This window comes from Hyla sarda, chromosome 2 (assembly GCF_029499605.1).
Source record: "Hyla sarda isolate aHylSar1 chromosome 2, aHylSar1.hap1, whole genome shotgun sequence".
In the NCBI taxonomy this organism is placed as follows: Eukaryota; Metazoa; Chordata; class Amphibia; order Anura; family Hylidae; genus Hyla; species Hyla sarda.
This window is the reverse complement of record NC_079190.1, coordinates 15849682-15873924: the sequence shown is the minus strand read 5'-3', so window position 1 is coordinate 15873924 and position 24243 is coordinate 15849682. Positions and strand designations below refer to the sequence as shown.

Here is a 24243-nt window from a genome sequence, read left to right as displayed (position 1 = left end):
GAACATGTAATACCTCCCTGTACTGTAGGGGGCTCTACCAGACACCAGTCAGTGCATGCACTTCAGTAATACAGGTAAAGAGTAGTACAGAACATGTAATACCTCCCTGTACTGTAGGGGGCTCTACCAGACACCAGTCAGTGCATACACTTCAGTAATACAGGTAAAGAGTACAGAACATGTAATACCTCCCTGTACTGTAGGGGGCGCTACCAGACACAAGTCAGTGCATACGCTTCAGGAATACAGGTAAAGAGTAGTACAGAACATGTAATACCTCCCTGTACTGTAGGGGGCGCTACCAGACACCAGTCAGTGCATACACCTCAGTAATACAGGTAAAGAGTACAGAACATGTAATACCTCCCTGTACTGTAGGGGGCGCTACCAGACACCAGTCAGTGCATACGCTTCAGGAATACAAGGGTTTTACCAGGGAATGCCCATTCTGATTGGTCAGTTCTTCCAGCCATTGACACGTTTCTCAGATCTGGACTGTCTGTACATTGTATGTTGAGTCTGGTTTCAACTTACAATGGTCCAGAAAAGACCATTGTATGTTGAAACTATTGTATGTTGAGGCCATTGTACTAGGAAACTCAGCCTTGTGCCATCTGATTCAACAGATAAGAGTTTTACAACATCTGACAAACTCAGTGCCGCACCAGCCGTCAGACTGTGCCCTGCTACATCTGGACAGATCGGCTCTGCTGTAGCCAACAACAAACCAAACCAATCTGGTAAAACCATCTCCGCTGCATTTCACAAATCCACTTTGCAACATCTGCAACATTTTGCGACAAACCCGGCTCTGCTACACCGAACAAATCTTATTGCACGGACAGCTGATATTTACTTTAATTTCTGGCTTTTCCTATCACCAAACATGATCTGCAAACCAAAAATCACTCATTTCTCCAGTCACTAATAATGGTGCGGAAATCGTGCGCGATGTAGCAGAGCTGAGTGATCAGTGTGGGAGCACAGAAAGTGGTTGTTATGGAAACCACTCAGTACTCCAAGACTGTAACATGACTGTCCTTCCATGTCACGGTGTGAACGTCTTTCTTCAGTCAATCCCTCGAAATGACAAACTCAGCTCTGCTACATCCTCATTTCGGTACCTACAGCCTTCATGGACTTCTAATTAGTATATAAGAATCTATTTATTGGGGACGTAACGCTCTGCAGCCGCTGAACACGTCATGTCACTACACCGCCGCTTGTGTAATACCGGAGGAAACAGGTTATTAAGTCACAATTGGCTCAAACCGAGGGAATGTCGTCCTGACAAACACCTCTCAACCTAAATGGAACCGCACCCCCCCCCAGAAGAACATGTAGAGACACTGAACCAATGTATCTAAGCCTGTCGTGTAATACTGTATGCTGAGCCGAGGTCTCTAAGCCTATCACATGTGATACTATCTGGTGAGCTGCTGTATCTAAGCCTATAACATGTGATACTATCTGGTGAGCTGCTGTATCTAAGCCTATCATGTGTGATAGTGTCTGGTGAGTTGCTGTATATAAGCCTATCATGTGTGATACTGTCTGGTGAGCTGTTGTATCTAAGCCTATCATGTGTGATACTGTCTGGTGAGCTGCTGTATCTAAGCCTATCATGTGTGATACTGTTTGCTGAGCTGCTGTATCTAAGCCTATCACATGTGATACTATCTGGTGAGCTGCTGTATCTAAGCCTATCATGTGTGATAGTGTCTGGTGAGCTGCTGTATCTAAGCCTATCATGTGTGATACTATCTGGTGAGCTGCTGTATCTAAATCTATTATGTGTGATACTATCTGATGAGCTGCTGTATCTAAGCCTATCATGTGTGATACTATCTGGTGAGCCTCAGTGATCATGTGTGATATTGTCTGTTAGGATGTGTATCTGAGCCTGATATGTGTGATACTGTGCTGAGCCTGAGTGATACTGTCTGCTGAGCTGTGTATCTAACCCTTTCATGTGTGATACTGTCTACCGAGCTGTTTATCTAATCATATCATGTGGGATACTGTTTGCTGAGCTGCTGTATCTAATCATATCATGTGTGATACTGTCTGGTGAGCTGTGTATCTAATCCTATCATGTGTGATGCTGTCTACTGAGCGGGTGTATCTAATCTTGTCATGTGTGATACTGTCAACTGAGCTGTGTATCTAATCCTATCATGTGTGATACTGTCTACTGAGCTATGTATCTAATCCTATCATGTGTGATACTGTTTGCTGAGCTGCTGTATCTAATCATATCATGTGTGATCCTGCCTGGTGAGCTGTGTATCTAATTCTATCATGTTTGATACTGTCTACTGAGCTGTGTATCTAATCCTATCATGTGTGATACTGTTTGCTGAGCTGCTGTATCTAATCATATCATGTGTGATAATGTCTACTGAGCTATGCATCTAATCCTATCATGTGTGATACTGTCTACTGAGCTGGTGTATCTAATCTTGTCATGTGTGATAACTGAGCTGTGTATCTAATCCTATCATGTGTGATACTGTCTACTGAGCTATGTATCTAATCCTATCATGTGTGATACTGTCTACTGAGCTGGTGTATCTAATCTTATCATGTGCGATACTGTCTACTGAGCTGTGTATCTAATCCTATCATGTGTGATACTGTTTGCTGAGCTGCTGTATCTAATCATATCATGTGTGATCCTGCCTGGTGAGCTGTGTATCTAATCCTGTTATGTATGATACTGTCTACTGAGCTGGTATATCTAATTCTATCATGTTTGATACTGTCTACTGAGCTGTGTATCTAATCCTATCATGTGTGATACTGTTTGCTGAGCTGCTGTATCTAATCATATCATGTGTGATAATGTCTACTGGGCTGTGTATCTAATCCTATTATGTGTGATACTGTCTGCTGAGCTGTGTATCTAATCCTATCACGTGTGATACTGTTTGCTGAGCTGTGTATCTAATCCTATCATGTGTGATACTGTCTTCTGAGCTGCTGTATCTAATCCTATCATGTGTGATACTGTCTGCTGAGCTGCTGTATCTAATCCTATCATGTGTGGTACTATCTGCTGAGCTGCTGTATCTATCTAGCAGTCTATCGTGTAATCAGCTGGCGTACCTAGGTGTATTATGAGTCTATTTAGAAGATATGTGTAACCCTTTCATGTCTGCTGAGCTGCTGTATCTAAGCATGTTAACTGAGCCAATGTATCCAAGCTTATATGTAATACTGTCTGTTGAGCCCCTGTATCTAATCCCGTCATGTATCCCTTACTATATCCAATCATATTGTCTACTGGCTGCAGAGCCAGTGTATCCAAGCTTATTTTGTGTAATTATGCCAGCTCAATCCATGTATCTAATCCTATCTTGGGTGATACTGCCCGCTTAGGTATATGTATAGGGCAGCGTTTCCCAACCAGGGTGCCTCCAGCTGTTGCAAAACTACAATTCCCAGCATGACCGGACAGCCAACGGCTGTCCGGTCATGCTGGGAGTTGTAGTTTTGCAACAGCTGGAGGCACCCTGGTCGGGAAACACTGCCATAGGGATTGCTGGTTATGTAATTCCCTACTATATGGATACAAGAATGTTACAAGACACAACATGTTCCGCCATCTCCTGCCGTACACCACAATAATAAGATAGTTAACCCTTACCTGGCGTTATGGCGCTACGCTGTGTAGGCGCGGGGCCGCTGTACCCTCCGACTACTTTGTACTTTCTATCGAATTTGTAGGTGGAGAGTTTCCGCCAATACATATCAATAACTAGAAAAGAACGTAACATAATAACCGGTGACATCAGCATCATAAATAGTAACAATAAAAGTAAATAAAAACTCGTGCCGCGATTGTGGAATGATACTGTGCGGGCGGAACCACGTTGATACGGCAGCACGTGGCACAGACGTACGGTGAGATTCCAGCCTGGATTTCATTCCTGTAACATCATCCTTAAGGATACAAGGCTACTGTACATGTTTTTTGTTGGCAGTATTGTGACTGTTTTTGTTGGCAGTATTGTGGCTGTTTTTGTTGGCAGTATTGTGGCTGTTTTTTGTTGGCAGTATTGTGGCTGTTTTTTGTTGGCAGTATTGTGACTGTTTTTTGTTGGCAGTATTGTGACTGTTTTTTGTTGGCAGTATTGTGACTGTTTTTGTTAGCAGTATTGTGACTGTTTTTTGTTGGAAGTATTGTGACTGTTTTTTGTTGGAAGTATTGTGACTGCTTTTGTTGGAAGTATTGTGGTTGTTTATGTTGATGACAGTATTGCAGCTTTTTTTGTTGGCAGTATTGTGACTGTTTTTGTTGGAAGTATTGTGGCTTTTTTTGTTAGCAGTATTGTGGCTGTTTTTTGTTGGCAGTATTGTGGCTGTTTTTTGTGAGCAGTATTGCAGCTTTTTTTGTTGGCAGTATTGTGACTGTTTTTGTTGGAAGTATTGTGGCTTTTTTTTGTTAGCAGTATTGTGGCTGTTTTTTGTTAGCAGTATTGTGGCTGTTTTTTGTTAGCAGTATTGTGGCTGTTTTTTGTTAGCAGTATTGCAGCTTTTTTTGTTGGCAGTATTGTGGCTGTTTTTTGTTGGCAGTATTGTGGCTGTTTTTTGTTAGCAGTATTGCAGCTTTTTTTGTTGGCAGTATTGTGGCTGTTTTTTGTTGGCAGTATTGTGGCTGTTTTTTGTTAGCAGTATTGTGACAGTTTTTTTGTTAGCAGTATTGTGGCTGTTTTTTGTTAGCAGTATTGTGACTGTTTTTTTGTTAGCAGTATTGTGACAGTTTTTTGTTAGCAGTATTGTGACAGTTTTTTGTTGGAAGTATTGTGGCTGTTTTTTGTTAGCAGTATTGTGGCTGTTTTTTGTTAGCAGTATTGCAGCTTTTTTTGTTGGCAGTATTGTGGCTGTTTTTTGTTGGCAGTATTGTGGCTGTTTTTTGTTGGCTGTATTGTGACTGTTTTTTGTTGGCAGTATTGTGGCTGTTTTTTGTTAGCAGTATTGTGGCTGTTTTTTGTTAGCAGTATTGTGACTGTTTTTTTGTTAGCAGTATTGTGACAGTTTTTTGTTAGCAGTATTGTGACAGTTTTTTGTTGGAAGTATTGTGGTTGTTTTTTGTTAGCAGTATTGTGACTGTTTTTTTGTTAGCAGTATTGTGGCTGTTTTTTTACTAGCAGTATTGTGACTGTTTTTTGTTGGAAGCATTGTGGCTGTTTTTTTTATAGCAGTATTGTGATTGTTTTTTGCTGGCTGTATTTTGGCTGTTATTTGTAGGCTTTTTATTCATTTTTTTTCTTGATATAAAAAGTGACCAAAAATGCATTATTTTGGACTTTGGAATTTTTTTGCGCGCACGCCATTGACCGTGCAGTTTAATTAACGATATATTTTTTTTATAATTCGGACCTTTCCACACGCGGCGATACCACATATGTTTATTTTTATTTACACATTTTTTTTTATGGGGAAAGGGGGGTGATTCAAACTTTTATTAGGGGCTGTGTTAAATGATCTTTATTCACTTTTTTTTCCACTTTTTTTGCAGTGTAATAGCTCCCATAGGGGACTATAACACTGCACACACTGATCTTTTACATTGATCATTGTTATCCCATAGGGGACTATAACACTGCACACACTGATCTTTCACATTGATCTCTGGTTTCTCATAGGAAACCAGTGATCGATGATTCTGACGCTTGACTGCTCATGCCTGGATCTCAGGCACTGAGCAGTCATTCGGCAATCAGACAGCGAGGAGGCAGGTAGGGACCCTCCGGCTGTCCTGTAAGCTGTTCGGGATGCCGCGATTTCGCCGCAGCTATCCTGAACAGCTCCCTGAGCTAACCGGCATGCTTTCACTTTCACTTTAAACGCGGCGTTCAACTTTGAACGCGCATCTAAAGGGTTAATAGCGCGCGGCACCACGATCAATGCCGCGCGCTATTAGCCACGGGTCCTGGCCGTTGCTAGAGGCCAGGCCCGACCCGCTATGGCCCCGCGTTATAGATCGGGAGCGGACTCATGACGTACCGGTACGTCATGAGTCCTTAAGGGGTTAATTTTTATTAGGGGAGAGGCTTATGTGTATTTAAAAAAAAAACTAATAAGAAAAGATTTTTATTCTATGTACACTTTCACATACAATCATCAGATTGCTAACACTGAATAAAACATTACCCAGTGTTATCGGGTTCATAGTTTTCAGTGCTCAAAATGTACATTTACGTCCAATGTCCTGAACTGGTTAAAGGTGCTCCAGTGTTCTGAACATTTTGTTCAGAATGCTCGGAGCCGGAGGCCGTGATTGTGACATCAAGGCCACGCCCCCTCATGACATCACGCCACTTCCCTCCATTCATGTCTATGAGAGGGGGCGTGTTGGCTGGCACGCCCCCTCCCATAGACATGAATAGAGGGGTGTGTGGCGTGATGTCACAAGGGGCGTGGCCGTTCCTGCCATTTGTTTAGAACGCCAGGTGCTGCGGGAGTTCACGGTAGGCCCCTATCCTTTGGCTAGTGGATAAAATGTCTAGCATCGGAGTACCCCTTTCAACCTTTTGGTGTTAGTGAAATTAATTTGCATATATATATATATATCTATATGTGTGTGTGTGTGTTTATTTTTGTGAGTTTCCCCATAAAGTTACCCCTCTTCCATTCCATTCCATTCTATATGCCCCGACACATTTCACCATGCAGGGTCCTCCTCATGGTATCTCACATCATGTGCAGGTGCATTTTGCTTATTCATGCAGAGGTTGCAGTTTTAATGTGTTTTTAATGTGCTTTTTGTGTGCGTTTTATGTACCTTTCATAACACATGGTTGAATTCAATTATATAGGGTGTATTATACTTCCTGTATACTAGGAAGAGTTTATTGTAGGAACGTTCTGGGTATCAGCAGATACATATTATTCTGGCGGAGGTAGCACTGTGTATTGATCCTGTTGCAGTGTGGATATAGATAAGCTCTGCCATGTTTTTATTATAGACGGTCAGGCCGGTTGTATATCTCATTGTTTCTTTTCTCAATATTTTGACTTGATCGGGATCTATAGTTTATGACACTGATACATAAACATATAATAGAAAGTAACATGGCTGCTGCCATAGTCAACAACTCTCCTACCTGTAGGGCACAAGTTTTATTAAGTTGTATAAGCTAAGAGCCCTTAACCCCTTAAGGACTCAGCGTTTTTCCGTTTTTGCATTTTCATTTCTTCCTCATCACCTTCTAAAAATCAGAACGCTTTCAATTTTGCACCTAAAAATCCATATAATGGCTTATTTTTTGCGCCACCAATTCTACTTTGCAGTGACATTGGTCATTTTACCAAAAAATCCACAGCGAAACGTAAAAAAAAATCATTGTGCGACAAAATTGAAGAAAAAAATTCATTTTGTAACTTTTGGGGGCTTCCGTTTCTACACAGTGCATTTTTCTGTAAAAATAAGACATTATCTTTATTCTGTAGGTCCATACGGTTAAAATGATCTCCTACTTATATAGGTTGGATATTGTCGTACTTTGGAAAAAAATCATGACTACATGCAGGAAAATTTATATGTTAAAAATTCTCATCTTCTAACCCCTATAACTTTTTTTTTTCCGCGTACGGGCCGGTATGAGGGCTAATTTTTTGCGCCGTATTCTGAAGTTTTTATCGGTATCATTTTTGTATTGATCGGACTTTTTGATAGCTTTTTATTCATTTTTTCATTATATAAAAAGTGACCAAAAATACACTATTTTGGACTTTGGAATTTTTTTGCGCGCACGCCATTGACCGTGCAATTTAATTAACGATATATTTTTATAGTTTGGACATTTTCGCACGCGCTGATACCACATATGTTTATTTTTATTTTTATTTACACTGTGTTTTTTTTTTATTGGAAAAGGGGGGTGATTCAAACTTTAATAGGGAAGGGGTTAAATGACCTTTGTTAACTTTTTTTTTCACTTTTTTTTGCAGTGTTATAGGTCCCATAGGGACCTATAACACTGCACACACTGATCTCCTATGCTGATCCCTGCAAAGCCATAGCTTTGCAGGGATCAGTCAGCTAGGCGGTCGATTGCTCAAGCCTGTAGCTCAGGCTTGGAGCAATCAATTGACGATCGGACACCGCGGAGAGAGGTAAGGAGACCTCCGCCTTCGTCCCAGAAGATCGGAACATCACGATTTTATTGCGATGTCCCGATCAGCCCGACTGAGCTGCCGGGAAAGGTTTACTTTCGTTTTCAGACGCAGTGATCAAATTTGATCGCAGTGTCTAAAGGGTTAATAGCGCACCGCACTGAGATCAGTGCTGCGCACTATTAGCCATGGGTCTCGGCTGTTGTTAGAGGCCGGGCCCGACCCGCTATGATGCGGTGCCACGCCGTGGCCCCGCGTTATAGATCGGGAGCGGACTCATGACGCAGCGGTACGTCATGAGTTCTTAAGGGGTTAAAGGGGTTGTCCACAATTGGGGATTTTCCTACCCCTGGTGACGGAAAATATGGATTTTATTAAGGACAGGAGATGAACATTATGCTATTCTTTCTTTACTGTAAATAAATAGCAGCAAAAAAAGTGCTAATGAATGTTTACAACATCATATGTGTAATTAATAAAGGCCACACAAAAGCCTAACAGAACATAAATGTAGCAAAGGGGTGTCGTTAAAATATAACATGTATTCATACAGGAATAAAAAAGCCACCAGATGGAACAGTGTAGTTACCCAAAGGTCCTATAGAGACAGAGAAAAAGGAGATCCTCAATACTCCAACATTCTGAAGTTGGCGTAATGCGGATATTGTTAGAATAAAGAACTATTACTATACACTCCTGATAGATATGCGGTGTGCATTTATTGTGGAGGGCACTATAGAATTTTTTTACAAGATCAATTGAACGCGTGAAAGCCCAAAAATTCAACCTTCCTTGAAGGGGTTAGCATTGATTTCTTGGAAATAATTAAGAAACCGACATTGAAAAGTAGGGTTAGAGTCCAATGGATATGAAGATGAATGAGATTCAGAGATTCTGCTATAATGAGGATATCGTCCAGATATATTATGAGACAAACTCCTCGAGCTCTCAGAATGGCAACAACTGGTTTGAATATTTTTGTAAAGCAGCAGGGGGCTGAAGACAGACCGAAAGGTTGGCTGGTGAATTGCCATTTATCACCTTCCCAAATAAATTGGAGGTATGGTTGTGATATAGGATGCATAGGCACCATGAGGTAGGCGTCTTTGAGAACCATCTTGGCTAACCAATCGTTTTGTAGTAAAAGATCTCTTAGGAGATGAATGCCCTCCATTTTGAAATGATGGTACATTACAAAGTTGTTGAGGATTTTTAGGTTTATGACTGGTCTGTAACCTCCGTCTTTTTGTCTTCACCAGGAATAGATTGCTTAGAAAACCTGGTGCATTCAGAGGGATTTGTTTGATTGCGCCTTTGGAACATAGTTCCTTGATTTCCAAATGAATAAGCTCTTGATCTAATGTTGATAAATGTAAAGGATTGGGAATTGTCATTTGTGGAGGAGGATGAATGAATTCTATTTGATATCCTTGAACTGTGTTCAAGATTCATACATCTGATGTAATCATGGATCAGATATGGGAAACATGTGCTATCCTGCCTCCTAGAGGAATGTGGGAAGAAAAGGGAAGAACACTTACCTGTAGAGGATCTTGAGCCAGGGAAACCTCTATGGCTTCCAAAAAGGGAGTTGACTGGTATTGAACTTGAGGTTGTTGGAAGGAGTCTGGTCTAGGATTTGCAAGGCCTCCATAAGACTGTCTGTCTTGTTGTGGACGGCTGGGGAACCGGCCTCTGCGTCTCCCAGCCCGACCGAAAACACTTCCCTGAAAGACCCCCTTCAAGGAAGTTTGGGTCCAAGGACGAAAACAAACTAACCTACTTGTTAATTTCCTTAATATAGGAATCACCAAATGAAAAGCTATCATTAGATGGAGAGGATTCTGATGATGCAAGGTGCACCAATTGGGAATCTAATTTCATTAGTATGGAACATAGACAATTGCCGAACAGACAAAGGGCTCGTTGTGCCCAACCTTAAAATGTAGGCAAATCTATGGGAAGACCAGATTGAGTTGCCTCTTCCATCATATCTAAAATCCTAGTCAGGGGTCCTAAGATCCGGGGTGGTTGCCAATTTAAACGGAGCGGTAGGTCTGTGGCATTCTGTCCTTAGTTTGTTCCAAGCAGGTTTGTCTAAAGGTTTCTTCACCCTTAAACTCACAAATTTTGATACCTGTGGGTGTGAAAACCATTCCCCTGATCTCAGGTGTTTGATTTGATCCGGATCAAAGTATGGGTTCCCAGCGCCATCTAGGATGACTGTATCAGAGGAGGTGTCAGCGTAAACATCATCTCCTTCTTCCAGAATGTCCTCATAACCGGAATCATTTCCTGGATCCGAAGTGTCATCCTCATCATAGGAAGATTGGCTCGGTGAAGTGTGAGAGGAGACCGGCTTTTTTACAGAGGTAGAAGCCTTAAAGGGGTACTCCACTGGCCAGCGTTTGGAACTTAATGTTCTAAATGCTGTTTTCGAGCTGCAGTGGTCTGCCACACCCATCGTGACATCACAGCCACGCCCCATCAATGCAAATCTATGGGAGGGGCGTCACGCCCCCTCCCATAGACTTGCAATGAAGGGGTGTGGCCGTGTTGTCACAGGGGGCGTCGCCAACCACAGCAGTGCGAAAACAGCGTTCAGAACATTTAGTTCCGAATGCTGGCCAGTGGAGTACCCCTTTAATAGCTGGTCTAGATATTACTTCCTCAGGGGCAGAGGGTATTTGAGGTAATTTAGAGACCTCTTGAATGTTGCTTTTGTATGAAGCATTCGAAGGTACCTGATCCATAATCTGGGTAGTAACTTTTTTAAGTTTTATACATTTAGGATCAGTAGTGACGTGATGCCTCTTGTGAGAAACTTTACCATGCTTTAGACCTCTCGCGAGGTACAGTCATGTGCTGACCAGAAGACATCAGAGGGTGTGGAAGGATTAATCATTGGGGATTTTGGAATGTTAGAATGTCTATAGCAGATGTCACAGATTTGGTGATGACATCATGAATTGTAGACATTGCAGATTTGACTGCAGATTGCACAGATTTGTTCACCGATTGGTCTACCATATTTTGCGAAATATTTTCATTTATAATTTCAAAAGACAGAGCATCAGACATTTTGGTGTTTTGTTCAGTCTCCATGGTAACAGGGAATATATATATATATAAAATGTTTTAAAGATAGAATCATGTAAATAATTAATTAATATGAACTAAATAAATAGAAATCATGAAGGAAATTAATCATGAATATAATATAATATATATATATATATATATATATATATATATATACTGTAAAGATGTATTAAGAAAAATTATATATTTTAAAAAAGATCCTGGAGAGGATCGAAACGTCGCTGCTGTTTTGCACATTGCTTTGATGGAATAAATTCACCTTTCTCACGTTATTGGAGTGCTGCCCTGACCTTCTTTATATATATATATATATATATATATATATATATATATATATATGTATAAAACTTTGCATGAATAATGAAATATGACTGAGAAATGTATAAGTACTTAACTGAACTATGAGCAGCAAAGAAAGAACATGTCATTTGCATATTGGTCCCTTATATGCATTTGGACTGTACCACTACGGACCATTCTATATGTTAAACTTTTCTTGTAAACATTTGTTAACACATTGTTTGCTGCTATTTACTTACAGTAAAGAAAGAATAGCATAATGTGAGTTTCCTGGATTGTAATAAAATTAAAAATATATGGCTGCCTCCTCCTTGTTTATAGGTAGAAGAAGGAAGATGTCCTTCGTTGCTTATTTATTGGTTTTGTCAGGTATTGCATCTCAGCCCCCTTAAGGATTAACTCTTTTTTCCCCCTTACCCCATATCATGCGCACTCACCATCACTATTCCTGCAGTGTCATTTGTAGCATTCCAGCATAGCATTATCAATTCGGTTCATTACTGTAACTAGGTCATGTGAACGCCACTGTTACCCTGTGGAAGCTACAGTGCTTAATGTGTCAAAAAGAAGTTAAATCCCGGGTCAGTCGACTTTCTGTGAGCTACAGCATGACATCATCACATATAAGAATATTCTTCTAGCTTCCAGATGCCTCCCTTCCAGCTCTATCTGTATACTGCTGCTGCTATCTCTATGGGATCAGGATATATAGTAGTTATACACCTCCCCCCTCCAGCTCTATCTGTATACTGCTGCTATCTCTATGGGATCAGGATAAATAGTAGTCATACACCTCCCCCAGCTCTATCTGTATACTGCTGCTGCTATATCTAAGGAAATAGGATATAGAGAAGTTATACACCTCTCCTCCAGCTCTATCTGTACACTGCTGCTATCTCTATTGGATTAGGCTATATAGTAGTTATACCCCTCCCCTCCAGCTCTTTCTGTATACTGCTTCTGTCTCTTCGGGATCAAGATATATAGTAGTTATACACCTTGCCTCCAGCTCTATCTGTATACTGCTGCTGCTATCTGTATGGGACCAGGATATATAGTAGTTATACACTTCCCCTCCAGCTCTATCTGTATACTGCTGCTGCTATCTCTATGGGATCAGCATATATAGTAGTTATACATCTGCCCTCCATCTCTATCTGTATACCACTATTTCTATGGGATCAGGATATATAGCAGTTATATTCCTCCTCTCCAGCTCAGTCTTTATACTGCTGCTGCTTTCTCTATGGGATCAGGATATATAGTAGTTATACACCTCCCCTCCAGCTCTATCTGTATACTGCTGCTATCTCTATGGTATCAGGATATATAGCAATTATACAGCTCCCACCAGCTCAGTCTATATACTGCTGCTATGTCTATGGGACAGTGGCGTTGCGACCGGGGTGCGGGGGGGGGCGGCCCGCACCGGGTGACACCATCCTGATGGGGTGACACCAGGTACGCCCCCGGTCCTCACTTGCACTGTCTCTGTACTACACCCCCCCCCCCCCCGTTATCACTTGCGCTGTCTCTGTTATAGCACCCCCGTCCTCACTTGCGCTGTCTCCGTACTAGTAGCACCCCCCCCCCATCACCGGCACAGTGAACCGGCCTGCGCCCCCACGTCTTCTGTTGCGCCGGCCCGATGTACCTCCGCAGGGCCGCAGAGCACCCAGAGAGAAGGAGCGCTGCGCTGGATGGGTGAGTGAGTGTGTGTCTGTCTCACTCTATCTCTGTTTGTGTGTCTGTGTGTGTGACTGTGTGTGACTCTCTGTCTGTGTGTAACTCTGTGTGTGTGACTCTCTGTCTGTGTGTGTGTCTTTCTGTCTGTGAGGGTGTGTCTCTCTCTATGTGTGTGTTTGTGTGTGTATCTGTCTGTCGCCATCTCTGTCTGTGTGCGGCTCTCTGTCTGTGTGCGACTCTCTGTCTGTGTGTGACTCTGTGTGTGTGTGACTGTGTGTGTGTGACTGTGTGTGACTCTGTGTGTGTGTGTGTGTGTCTCTCTGTCTGTGTGAGTTTGTGTCTCTCTGACTGTGTGTGTGTCTGTCTCTCTATCTATCTGTGTGTGTGTGTGTCTCTGTGTTGTGTGTGTGTGTTTTTTGTTTTGTGTGGGGGGAGGGGGGGGGGGGTTGTTTGAACCAGCGATCTAATGTGGGGAGACTTTGACCTATTGTGGGGAACATGCAAGGGAACCTGCGGCCTAATGGGGGAAAACTACTACCAAATGTGGGGAATCTATGCTACCTAATGTGGGGAAACTGCTACCTAATGTTGGAAAACTGCTACCTAATGTGCGAAAGCTGCTACATAATGTGGGGAAACAGCTACCTAATGTGGGGAATCTGTGCTACCTAATGTGGGGAAACTGCTACCTAATGTGTGGAATCTGTGCTACCTAAAGTGTGGAATATGTGCTACCTAATGTGGGGAATCTGTGCTATCTAATGTGGGGAAATTACTACCTAATGTGGGGAAACTGCTACCTACCTAATGTGGGAGAACTGCTACCTACCTTAAGTGGGGGAACTGCTGCCTACCTAATGCTCCCCCCCCCCGGCAGTAGCACCCTCATCATCCACCAGCAAACCCCCCCAGCAGCAGCACCTCCATCAGCAGATCCTGATGGTGGATGATGGGGGTGCTCCTGCCAGGAGGATGATCCTGTCGATGGATGATGGGGGTGATACCGCCAGGGGGGATGGCCAGTAGCACCCTCATCATCCTCCAGCAACACCCCCCCCCCAGTACTAGCACCCCCATCATCCACTAGCAACACCACCAGATTTATATTCAGAGGGTACAGTATGTGGCAGATTTATATTCAGAGGGTACAGTATGTGTTGGTATTATATTCAGAATGTACAGTGTGTGGTAGTATTATATTCAGTGGGTACAGTATGTGGCAGATTTATATTCAGAATGTACAGTGTGTGGTAGTATTATATTCAGTGGGTACGGTGTATGGAAGGTTTATAATCAAAGAGCATAGTGTATAGTAGTATTATATTTAGAGGATACAGTGTCTGGCAGGTTTATAATACCGTAATACTTGTTTTCATATAGAGGATGAGAATGCGCTGACATAGTGAGGAGACGTCTGGGCGTCACATTCTGCAGAGAGAAGTTTTAGCTGGACAAGGCGGTATGTACCATCTGAATTAGATAAGGAAAGACTATAGAGAAGACATCACCTGTAATCACTGATATCATTGTGTATTCTCCTCACTATAGAGAAGACGTCACCTGTAGTCACTGATATAATTGTACATTCTCCTCACTATAGAGAAGACGTCACCTGTAGTCACTGATATCATTGTGTATTCTCCTCACTATAGAGAAGACGTCACCTGTAGTCACTGATATCATTGTGTATTCTCCTCACTATAGAGAAGACGTCACCTGCAGTCATTGATATTCTTGTGTATTCTCCTCACTATGTCCTATCAGAGCTGTAGTCGCTTGTCAGTTCTACAGTTATGGTGAGTGAAACTACAACTCCCAGCATAACCTTACCACTGCATAAAGGGGTACTCTACTGGAAAACATTTTTTTTAAATCAACTGGTGCTACAAAGTTAAACAGATTTATAAATTACTTCTACTTAAAAATCTTAATCCTTCCAGTACTTATTAGCTGCTGTATAAGTGATTCACAGGAAGTTATTTTCTTTTTTAATTTATTTTCTGTCTGACCACAGTGCTCTGTGCTGACACCTCTGTCCATGCCAAGAACTGTCCATAGTATGAGCAAATCCTCATTACAAACCTATCCTACTCTGGACAGTTCCTAACATGGACAGACAGAGCACTGTGGACAGACTGGAAAGAACTACACAACTTCCTGGGGAGAATACAACAGCTTATAAGTACTGTAAGGATTAAGATTTTAAATAGAAGTAATTTAAAAATCTGTTTAACTTTCTGGCATTAGTTGATATAAAAGAAAATGTTCTCCAGTGGAGTACCCCTTTAAGTAATTCTGGGAGCTGTATATTTAAATGGTGAAAACTTCTTTAACACTTTCCCATTCTGTGGCAACTGGTATATCTGATTATTATACTGGAATTTCTCACAATGTGCTACGCCAGTGGTGTCTGTCACAAAAGGCTAAAAACTTATTGAGGGGGGGGGGGGAAAGGTATGGGGTGACACCATTTTCTACCGCACTGGGTGACACCAACCCTAGCAACGCCACTGCTATGGGATGAGGATATATAGTAGTTATACACCCCCTGCAGCTTTATCTCTATGGGATCAGGATATATAGAAGTTATATACCTCCTCTGAGGTCCATTAAAAAGACAATTTTTTTTTTTTATATTAGGCAGCAATTGATTTATGAGAGGGAAGGCTATGGGGTTCACACACACCCCTTGACTCTTAACCTTGAGATCTGCTCACTGTTTAGTTCATCTATGTCCATGTGGAACAAAGCATCAACCCTGATAGAATTCGACATTTCTTGTCCTTCCTTGTTTCAATGTTTTTCAGGCTGTCCATATAATAAGTAAAAAATTTTCACTAAACTAACAAAACACAATAATCATTTCTAAACCTGAGTTGTCGAATTGGAAAAAACTTTGCTCCTCCATTTGGTCAATTAAAATTAACTCTTGCATTACCATAATGGTATCACAGGATATAATTTAGAACAGTAGGCAGGGGGATGGTGGGAAGATCTTTTTTGCAGGTCACTGGTTGATCACAAAAGGGGAAATGCGAGGACACAAATGATGTTTTCTTTGCTTTATGCAGCTATTCTGAATGGGGAAGGATATGTTTTATAGACGACGTTTATTTTGCTTTCTTAAATAACCTCTTTTAATGATGTTGGGCTGTCCAGGAGCTTGGTTGAGGTTAAATGCCTTTCCCCAAATACTGATCTCATTGCATATACAGTCTTTTATAACTCCTACAGTGTATCATTGGATGAAAAAAAAACAACAAAAAAAGTATTGTAAAAATGTTTTACAAAGTAAATGGGAAGAATACAAGGTAAAATAAAAATATGGCAACCAATGCCAGGCAGCTGCTGCAGATACTATGAGAGTGTCTGCTAAACAATTTGCCTTCTTTATGCTCTTGTTTCAGAAACTTGATCAAAACAAGCAATGATCCCAACTTTTTGGGTTAAAGAACTTTACATTTAAGTGAAAAAAAAAAAAAAAAAAAAAAGATTGTGAAAGAAAAAATAAATCAGTGACAAACGTGAATGTTTAACTGGTTACGGCTTATCTCACATTGCTAAAAGTCAGACGCAAATGTTGTTTTTAAACACTTCTTACTGCTTTAATGTTCTTAGATCTTTTAGTTTTATGTTTCTATGGTTACTGAAGAACAGTTAGAAACAATTCACAACTTTTTAAACTTTTATTGACAAACACTTCAGCAGTCTTCTGCAGTTTTCCCTCATGCTGAATATTCGTTTTTAGGCCAAATCCTGCGCAGTGACCTCCTACTCTTACCTCATCACTGCGCGGAGTTTACTACAATTTCAGTTTTTTTTGGTCTATCCACTTTTTGTAGATTGACCAATGGTTCTCAATGGGATTGAGATCTGGGGGATTTTCCTGGCCTAAAATTTCAAGATTTTTTTCACCGATCCTCTTGGTTCTCCTCGTTGCTCCTGGATGGTTGGGAAAAGTTGCTAATGATGGATATCTAGATACCGTTCTATATTCATGACAGTATTGTTAGGTAAAATTGTGAGTCAGCCCACTCCCCTGGATGAAAAGTCCCCTCACAGTTGAATAGTCTTAGGAGGCTTCACTGCTGGCACGACACATCTTCTCTCCTCAATCACTCTTCCAGATGTCCAAAATGTCTGGAAGAAGGCTTCTTGGCCTTTTGGCTAAGATCAAGTGTAATATCTGCTCTGTTAGTTGGCGGTGGGAAGGACAACCAAGGCAGAATGGAGAACCACACAGAGTGGGGTAGGTGTACCAGGGTTAATGTAATGGCCTGGTTAGGACTCTAAAGCGACCTGTTCCCTCTGAATCTGGCCCTAGGGTTGGGGTAGAGTCAGAGCTTAGGTGCAGAAGTGCCCTGGGAGTGGTGCCCCTAGGGAGCTAGAATTCACTTGGGATTGACAAATTAAACAAATTACATATAGAGGTCTACAGGTCTTTGCTTCATTTGCATCTCCACTCCCAGAAGACAACATCTCCGATACTACAGCACATGCAGCGTTTTGCTACGATGCATGCGTCATCCAATATTGGTGTCCATACCATTGAACTACCGTGTTTCCCCGGAAATAAACCCTACCCCGAAAGTAAGCCCTAGCAGTATTTTCAGGGTGGGCTGCAATATAAGCCCTACCCCGAAAATAAGTGTGGAGGATGGGGGGCTGTAGCAGTGTGGAAAATGGGGGGGTGCGGCATCCTCCACACTGCTACAGCCCCCCATCCTCCACACTGCTACAGCCCCCCCATCCTCCACACTGCTACAGCCCCCCCATCCTCCACACTGCTACAGCCCCCCATCCTCCACACTGCTACAGCCCCCCCATCCTCCACACTGCTACAGCCCCCCATCCTCCACACTGCTACAGCCCCCCATCCTCCACACTGCTACAGCCCCCCATCCTCCACACTGCTACAGCCCCCATCCTCCACACTGCTACAGCCCCCCCATCCTCCCACAGCCCCCCATCCTCCACATTCCTGCAGCCCCCCCATAAATAAATAAGCCCTACCCTGAAAATAAGCCCTAGTGTGTTTTTTGGGACTAAGATTAATATAAGACCCGGGCTTATTTTCGGAGAAACACGGTAGTACTCTTCACACATTACATCTAGGGCACATGCACGGTTTACTCACTATTGTGTCTAGTAACCCCATAGTCTTTCAGTTTAGCACATTGCGTCACAGCCCCCTAATGAGGTTGTTGATAAAACTCTGTAGAATACTAAGATTTTGTTTTGACTTTTGGGGTACAGTATTAAGTGCAGAATGATGGGGCGGAACGTGATTTTTTTATTTTTAGCGCAAGGTCACAACATAACTAGATGTGAAAAAAGGGAAAGGGTCTGAAGACTTCCTGAATATATAAATACATATGTTTACTTTTAAATGCATTTCTTAGAAGCAATTCAGATCAATCTCAATGTTTAAACCTTTAGGTGTCAGGGTATTTAAGTTATATATATATATATATATATATATATATATATATATATATATAGCAGTAGGCAGCAGAGCTCTCTGAGGTGGTGGAGTTACACTGAAGTTACTATAGTGCAGGTGCAAGGAAACAAAAAAGGGATAAGGTCCACATAATCCCAGTAGAATACAAATGCAAAATAATTTAATGCAGCACTCTCTAGTATCGTAAAAAACGCAAACATTTTTTATTTCATCATAATGTGAACAGCGTGACAAACTATCTTTAGCCAAAAGGGGGTTGAAAAGCTCCACTAACAAACCCCCCTTTCATCCCATAAAAATCCAGGCCTGATAGCAGCACTTACCAAAAGTTCCTAGCAAGCTAAATTGCCAGTATTTAACAATTTTTGGGTTTCCCATATCTTACCCAGCTTTCCTTAGAAGAGATCTGTGCCTCCCGAACCTAGTTTTCATGCATGACAGGGGGAAATGTTGTGATCTCAGAGGACCATTCCTGTCACACAACACTTTCTTTCTGTTAGAGTTTCTTCATAAGGTTACCCCTCTTCCGTTCTTTTTCCATGTCATTTTCCCCTACATATTTCACCATACTAGGGTCCTCCTCATGGTATCTCGCATTTTGTGTCGGTGCACTTTGCTTACTCAGGCAGAGGTTGTGGCTTTAATGTGTTATTAATGTGCTTTTTCTTGTGAAAGCGTTTTATATCACATGGTTGCATTCATTTGTATATGGTGTATTATACTTCCTGTGTATTAGGGTAAGTTTAATGTAGGAATTTACAGGTACCAACACAATATTAATCTAGGGGAGGTAAATGCTTGGACTGGGGGAGAATGTGTGTAAGTGGGTAAGTAACTGGCTCAGTGATAGGAAACAGAGGGTGGTTATTAATGGTAGTTATTCTGATTGGATGACTGTTACTAGAGGGGACCAGAGGGGTCAGTCTTGGGTCCTGTTCTATTTAATATATTTATTAATGACCTTGTAGAGAGGTTGAATAGTAAAGTTGCAATCTCTGCAGAGTATACTAAACTCTGTAAAGCGGTAAACACTATAGAGGTCAGGGCACTGTGTATAGCAGATAACACAATAGAGGGCAGTGCACTGTTACAAATGGATCTGGATAGGTTGGAGGTTTGGGCTGGGAAGTGGCAGATAAGGTTCAACACTGATAAATGTAAGGACATGCACATGGGAAGAAAAATCCGGTCTGGGATTGTATGTGTTAAATGAGAGAACACTTGGGACGACTTACGTGGAAAAGGACTTTGGAGTTTTAGTTAACAGAAAATTTAGCTGTAGTGACCAGTGTCGGGCAGCTGCTGCCAAGACTAATAAATCATGGGGTGCATCAAAAGGGGCATAGATGCCGACGACAGGGAAATAATTCTACCGCTGTACAAATCACTAGTCAGACCACACATGGAATACTGGGTACAGTACTGGGCACAAGAGGGTTCAAAGATGGGCAACCAAAGTAAAATGGGGAATGGGAGGACTACAGTACCCAGAAAGATTATCAGAATTGGGGTTATTTAGTTTAGAAAAAAGAAGGCTTAGGGGAGACCTAATAACTATGTATAAATATATCAGGGGACAGTACAGAGATCTCTCCATGATCTATTTATACCCAGGACTGTATCTATAACAAGGGGGCATCCTCTACGTCTAGAGGAAAGAAGGTTTCTACACCAGCACAGACGGGGGTTCTTTACTGTAAGAGCAGCGAGACAGTATTCTCTGCCAGAGGAGGTGGTCATGGGGAACTCTGTAAAATAATTTAAAAAGGGGTCTGGATGCATTTTTGGAGAATAATAACATTACAGGATATGGATTTATAGGGACAGCACGTTGATCCAGGGATTCATTCTGATTCCATATTTGGAGTCGGGAAGGAATTTTTACCTCTAGTATGAGGGTTTTTTGCTTTCCTCTGGATCAACCCAGTAGGGACTCATTAGGGATATAGGTTGAACTTGATGGACTCTGATCTTTTTTCGACCTTATGAACTATTTTACTGTGTATTGATCCTGGTGTAGTGTGAATATAGATAAACTCTGCCATGTTCTATTTGTTTTTATCATAGAAATTCAGGCCGGCTCTAGAAATATCTACTTGTTTCTTTTCTAAATATTTTGACTTGATGGGGATCTGTAGTTTATTACACTGATCACATGGATTATGGAAAGTTACGGAAGTAATGTGTAATACCAGGCACACCTTGTGGACAGGTGTGGAGCTGTAGCTTGACAAAAAGTGTCCCCAAATACTACTAGTAAGTGGACATCGTTTTGTATGTCCCTCTAACACTTCTTCCTCTGTTCCTCACTGATCAGGACTGAGACTTTGAACTGCGACTGAGACTCTAAACACTAAAGACGTAAAGAAAAAGATGGAAGCAACCAAACTGCTTCTCACACCGTTGTCCCCATTCTAAGTGATGTAAAGGTGAGTACCTGAGGTTCATCCATGAGTTATTTTTTAGTTGTTGTGTAGCAATTGGTTGATAAGAGGAGAGGTTATGGGGTCCACACACACCCCTCGACCCTTAGCCAACGTGATGATTCTCTGTCCTCTGATGTCACCACCATATTTTAGATTAAATATTCTTGAGACCTGCACACTGTTCAGATATCACCCTGATTTTTAGGATGTCCACTTTCATCTTAGAAGACCTCTAAATTAACAAGGTAGTAAAAAATGTATATTTCCAGTCAGACCAAGTTAAAGCAGGTTATACACATTAGATTTACACCAAACGTTCTAAACCTATAACTAACTCTACAATCCCTCTTTACAATGCACTACTAAATTCAGCTGATTGTATATATTTTTTTATCTATGTCCATGTGGAACAAAGCATTAGTCATGATAAAATTCTATAATTCTGATCCTTCTTTGTTCCAAAGTTTGAAAGGCTGTCCCATAATAAATAACATTCCTGTTACTTAATTAGCAAAACACTTTGTACAACAATTTTAAATAGGGAAGGATACATTTTATAGACGACGTTTATTTTTGCTCTCTTATAGGGGTACTCTGGCCCTAAGACATCTTATCCCCTATCCAAAGGATAGGGGATAAGATGTCTGACTGCGGGGTCCTGCCACTGGGGACCGCCGCAATCTTGCATTTCAGCACCCAACTTGTGGAGCTGCACGCTGTGCTGCCAGCTCAGAATCTGCCGTGTGACGACCACGGGGCCGGAGTATCGTGTCGTCACGACTCTGCCCCGTGTGATATCACACCCTGCCCCCGCTATGCAAGTCTATGGGAGGGGGCGTGACGGCCGTCACGCCCCCTCCCATAGACTTGCATAGCGGGGCGTGACGTCACAAGGGGGCGGAGTCGTGACGTCACGATACTCCGGCCTCGTGGTCATCACACGGCAGATTCTGAGCTGGCAGCGCAGCCTGCAGCTCCGTGAGGTCCTTTGGATAGGGGATAAGATGTCTTAGGGCCAGAGTACCCCTTTAAATCACCTATGTTAGGCTGACTAGAAACTTGTGGAAGGTTAAGTGCTATGCCCCAAATTTTGTCCTCAGTGCATAGACAGTCTTCTAGAACTGGCTATCTACTCTTTGACAAGTCATTTTTGGATAAACTTCTTTCTTGTTTACTCTTCCAGACACTTTCCTTGATCCATGGATGACATGTCTGACGATGAGAACCTAACCTACAGATGTATATTCGATGAAGACTTCAAGTATATCCTGCTTCCCGTGTCTTACGCAATTGTATTCGTCTTCGGTTTCATCCTCAACGTCCTTGCCCTCTACATCTTTATATTTCGGATCCGACCATGGAAAGTGATCAATGTATTTATGTTTAACTTGGCGCTATCGGACTTGTTGTACGTCTTGTCCTTGCCATTGCTGGCATATTATTACTCCAAAGCCAATGACTGGCCCTTCAGTGAGCCCTTGTGTAAGTTTGTGCGTTTCCTCTTCTACACCAGTTTATATTGCAGCATTCTCTTCCTACTATGTATCAGTATTTACAGATTCCTGGCTGTATGTTTCCCCATGAGGTTCCTACTTTGGGGCCATATACGATACGCGAGGATAGCCTCTGTGTGCATCTGGCTTGTCGTGGTTATCATGCAATCCCCTATATTTTACTTTGTCTCCACCAGTACATTCGATGACAGCACCGTGTGCCATGACACCTCCAGCATTGAACTTTTTGACAGCTTTGTCGTCCACAGCACTGTCAACTTGGTCACCCTCTTCTGTGTCCCCTTCACCATCCTCATTGTTTGCAATTGTTACATGATTTATGTTCTCATCCAGCCAACAGAGAGTTCCACCCAGACCTCCAAGTCCAAGAAGAAGTCTGTCAAGATGATCATCACAGTAATGTTGGTCTTCATCGTATGTTTCTTGCCATTTCATGTCACCAGGACTTTGTACTATTACTTCCGTAAAGTGAACCTTGTCCCGTGTCCGATTTTAAGTGCAGTCAATGTGGCCTACAAGTCAACCCGACCTCTGGCCAGCGTCAACAGCTGCATTGACCCAGTATTGTACTTTCTGGTTTGGAGGTTTAGGTTAAGGCCAAGCAGGTCTTAACAGAGGCGGAAGCTATTTATGAACTGATCTAAGTAATTATGTAATGTTATTATATATTGTTATTATGTAAAGTGGTTTATTATGCTTTTAATACATTCAATAACCTGAGATGCTTGGGACTCCAAGATAACTTGTCGACAACATACACCATTGGTAATTGCAACTTCATCTAAACAAGCAAAAATCCCAATTCATTTGAGTTGAAAACCTTTAAACTTTAGTGAAAAACAAGATTGTGTAAGAAAAATGAATCAATGACAAATGTGAATGTTTAACTGGTTACGGCCATGTCACCAAAATTACATTTGGTCAGTATTTCCTGCTCTTTCTATCTATCTATCTATCTATCTATCTATCTCATATCTATATATCCATCTATCTCATATCCATCTATCTATCTATCCATCTCATATCTATCGACTGTATATATATATATATATCTATATATATATCTATATATATATATATATATATATATACAGGGGTATGGAAATTAAGTTTAAAAAACTACTTGTCCACGGGACTAAAACAGAGCAAAATCTACTTGTCCCTCATGACGATCCACTTGTCCGGACCAATTTTCCCCTTTACTCCTCCTCGCCCTATAATAGTCGTAATTACCTACTATAATGATACCTTTACATTTTTCAATAACATATTCTCCGAACAAAAAAAAAAATATATATATATATTAGCAAATTTGGTGGCTTTCTTTTCTACACCATTTACCTTGTGGTTGAGGTAACATGTTAGTTTGATACTTTAGGCCGACCTGATTACAGCGATACCAGATTTGTATAGTTTCTGTCATGCTTTACTAATAAAAAAAAAAAAATCTGAACTTTTTCACATTTTTTGAATTGCCTTTTTATGACCCCTGTAGCTTTTTTTTTAATTTTTTTAAATTTTTTTCCGCATACCAGGCTGTATGATGGCTAATTTTTCTGCACCATAATCAGTTTTTTTGTATCGGTACCATTTTGGTATTGATCTGACTTTTTAATCGCTTTTTAAC

At 41.5% G+C, this 24243-nt stretch overlaps 1 protein-coding gene across 2 annotated transcripts; it reads left to right on the top strand.

The window, feature by feature from the left end:
• Window positions 1-1043: 1043 nt before the first annotated feature.
• On the top strand, window positions 1044-23580 carry LOC130358260 (P2Y purinoceptor 2-like). 2 transcript variants are annotated; one of them, XM_056561233.1, is made up of 3 exons: window positions 1044-1431; window positions 20994-21105; window positions 22286-23580. In XM_056561233.1, the coding sequence occupies exon 3, from the start codon at window positions 22302-22304 to the stop codon at window positions 23226-23228; it is 927 nt and encodes a 308-aa protein (XP_056417208.1). In that variant the 5' UTR covers window positions 1044-1431; window positions 20994-21105; window positions 22286-22301; the 3' UTR covers window positions 23229-23580. The 2 variants fall into 2 exon arrangements, with proteins under 2 accessions (XP_056417208.1, XP_056417209.1); XM_056561234.1 differs by lacking the exon at window positions 1044-1431 and adding an exon at window positions 1610-1725.
• The last annotated feature ends 663 nt before the right edge of the window (window positions 23581-24243 follow it).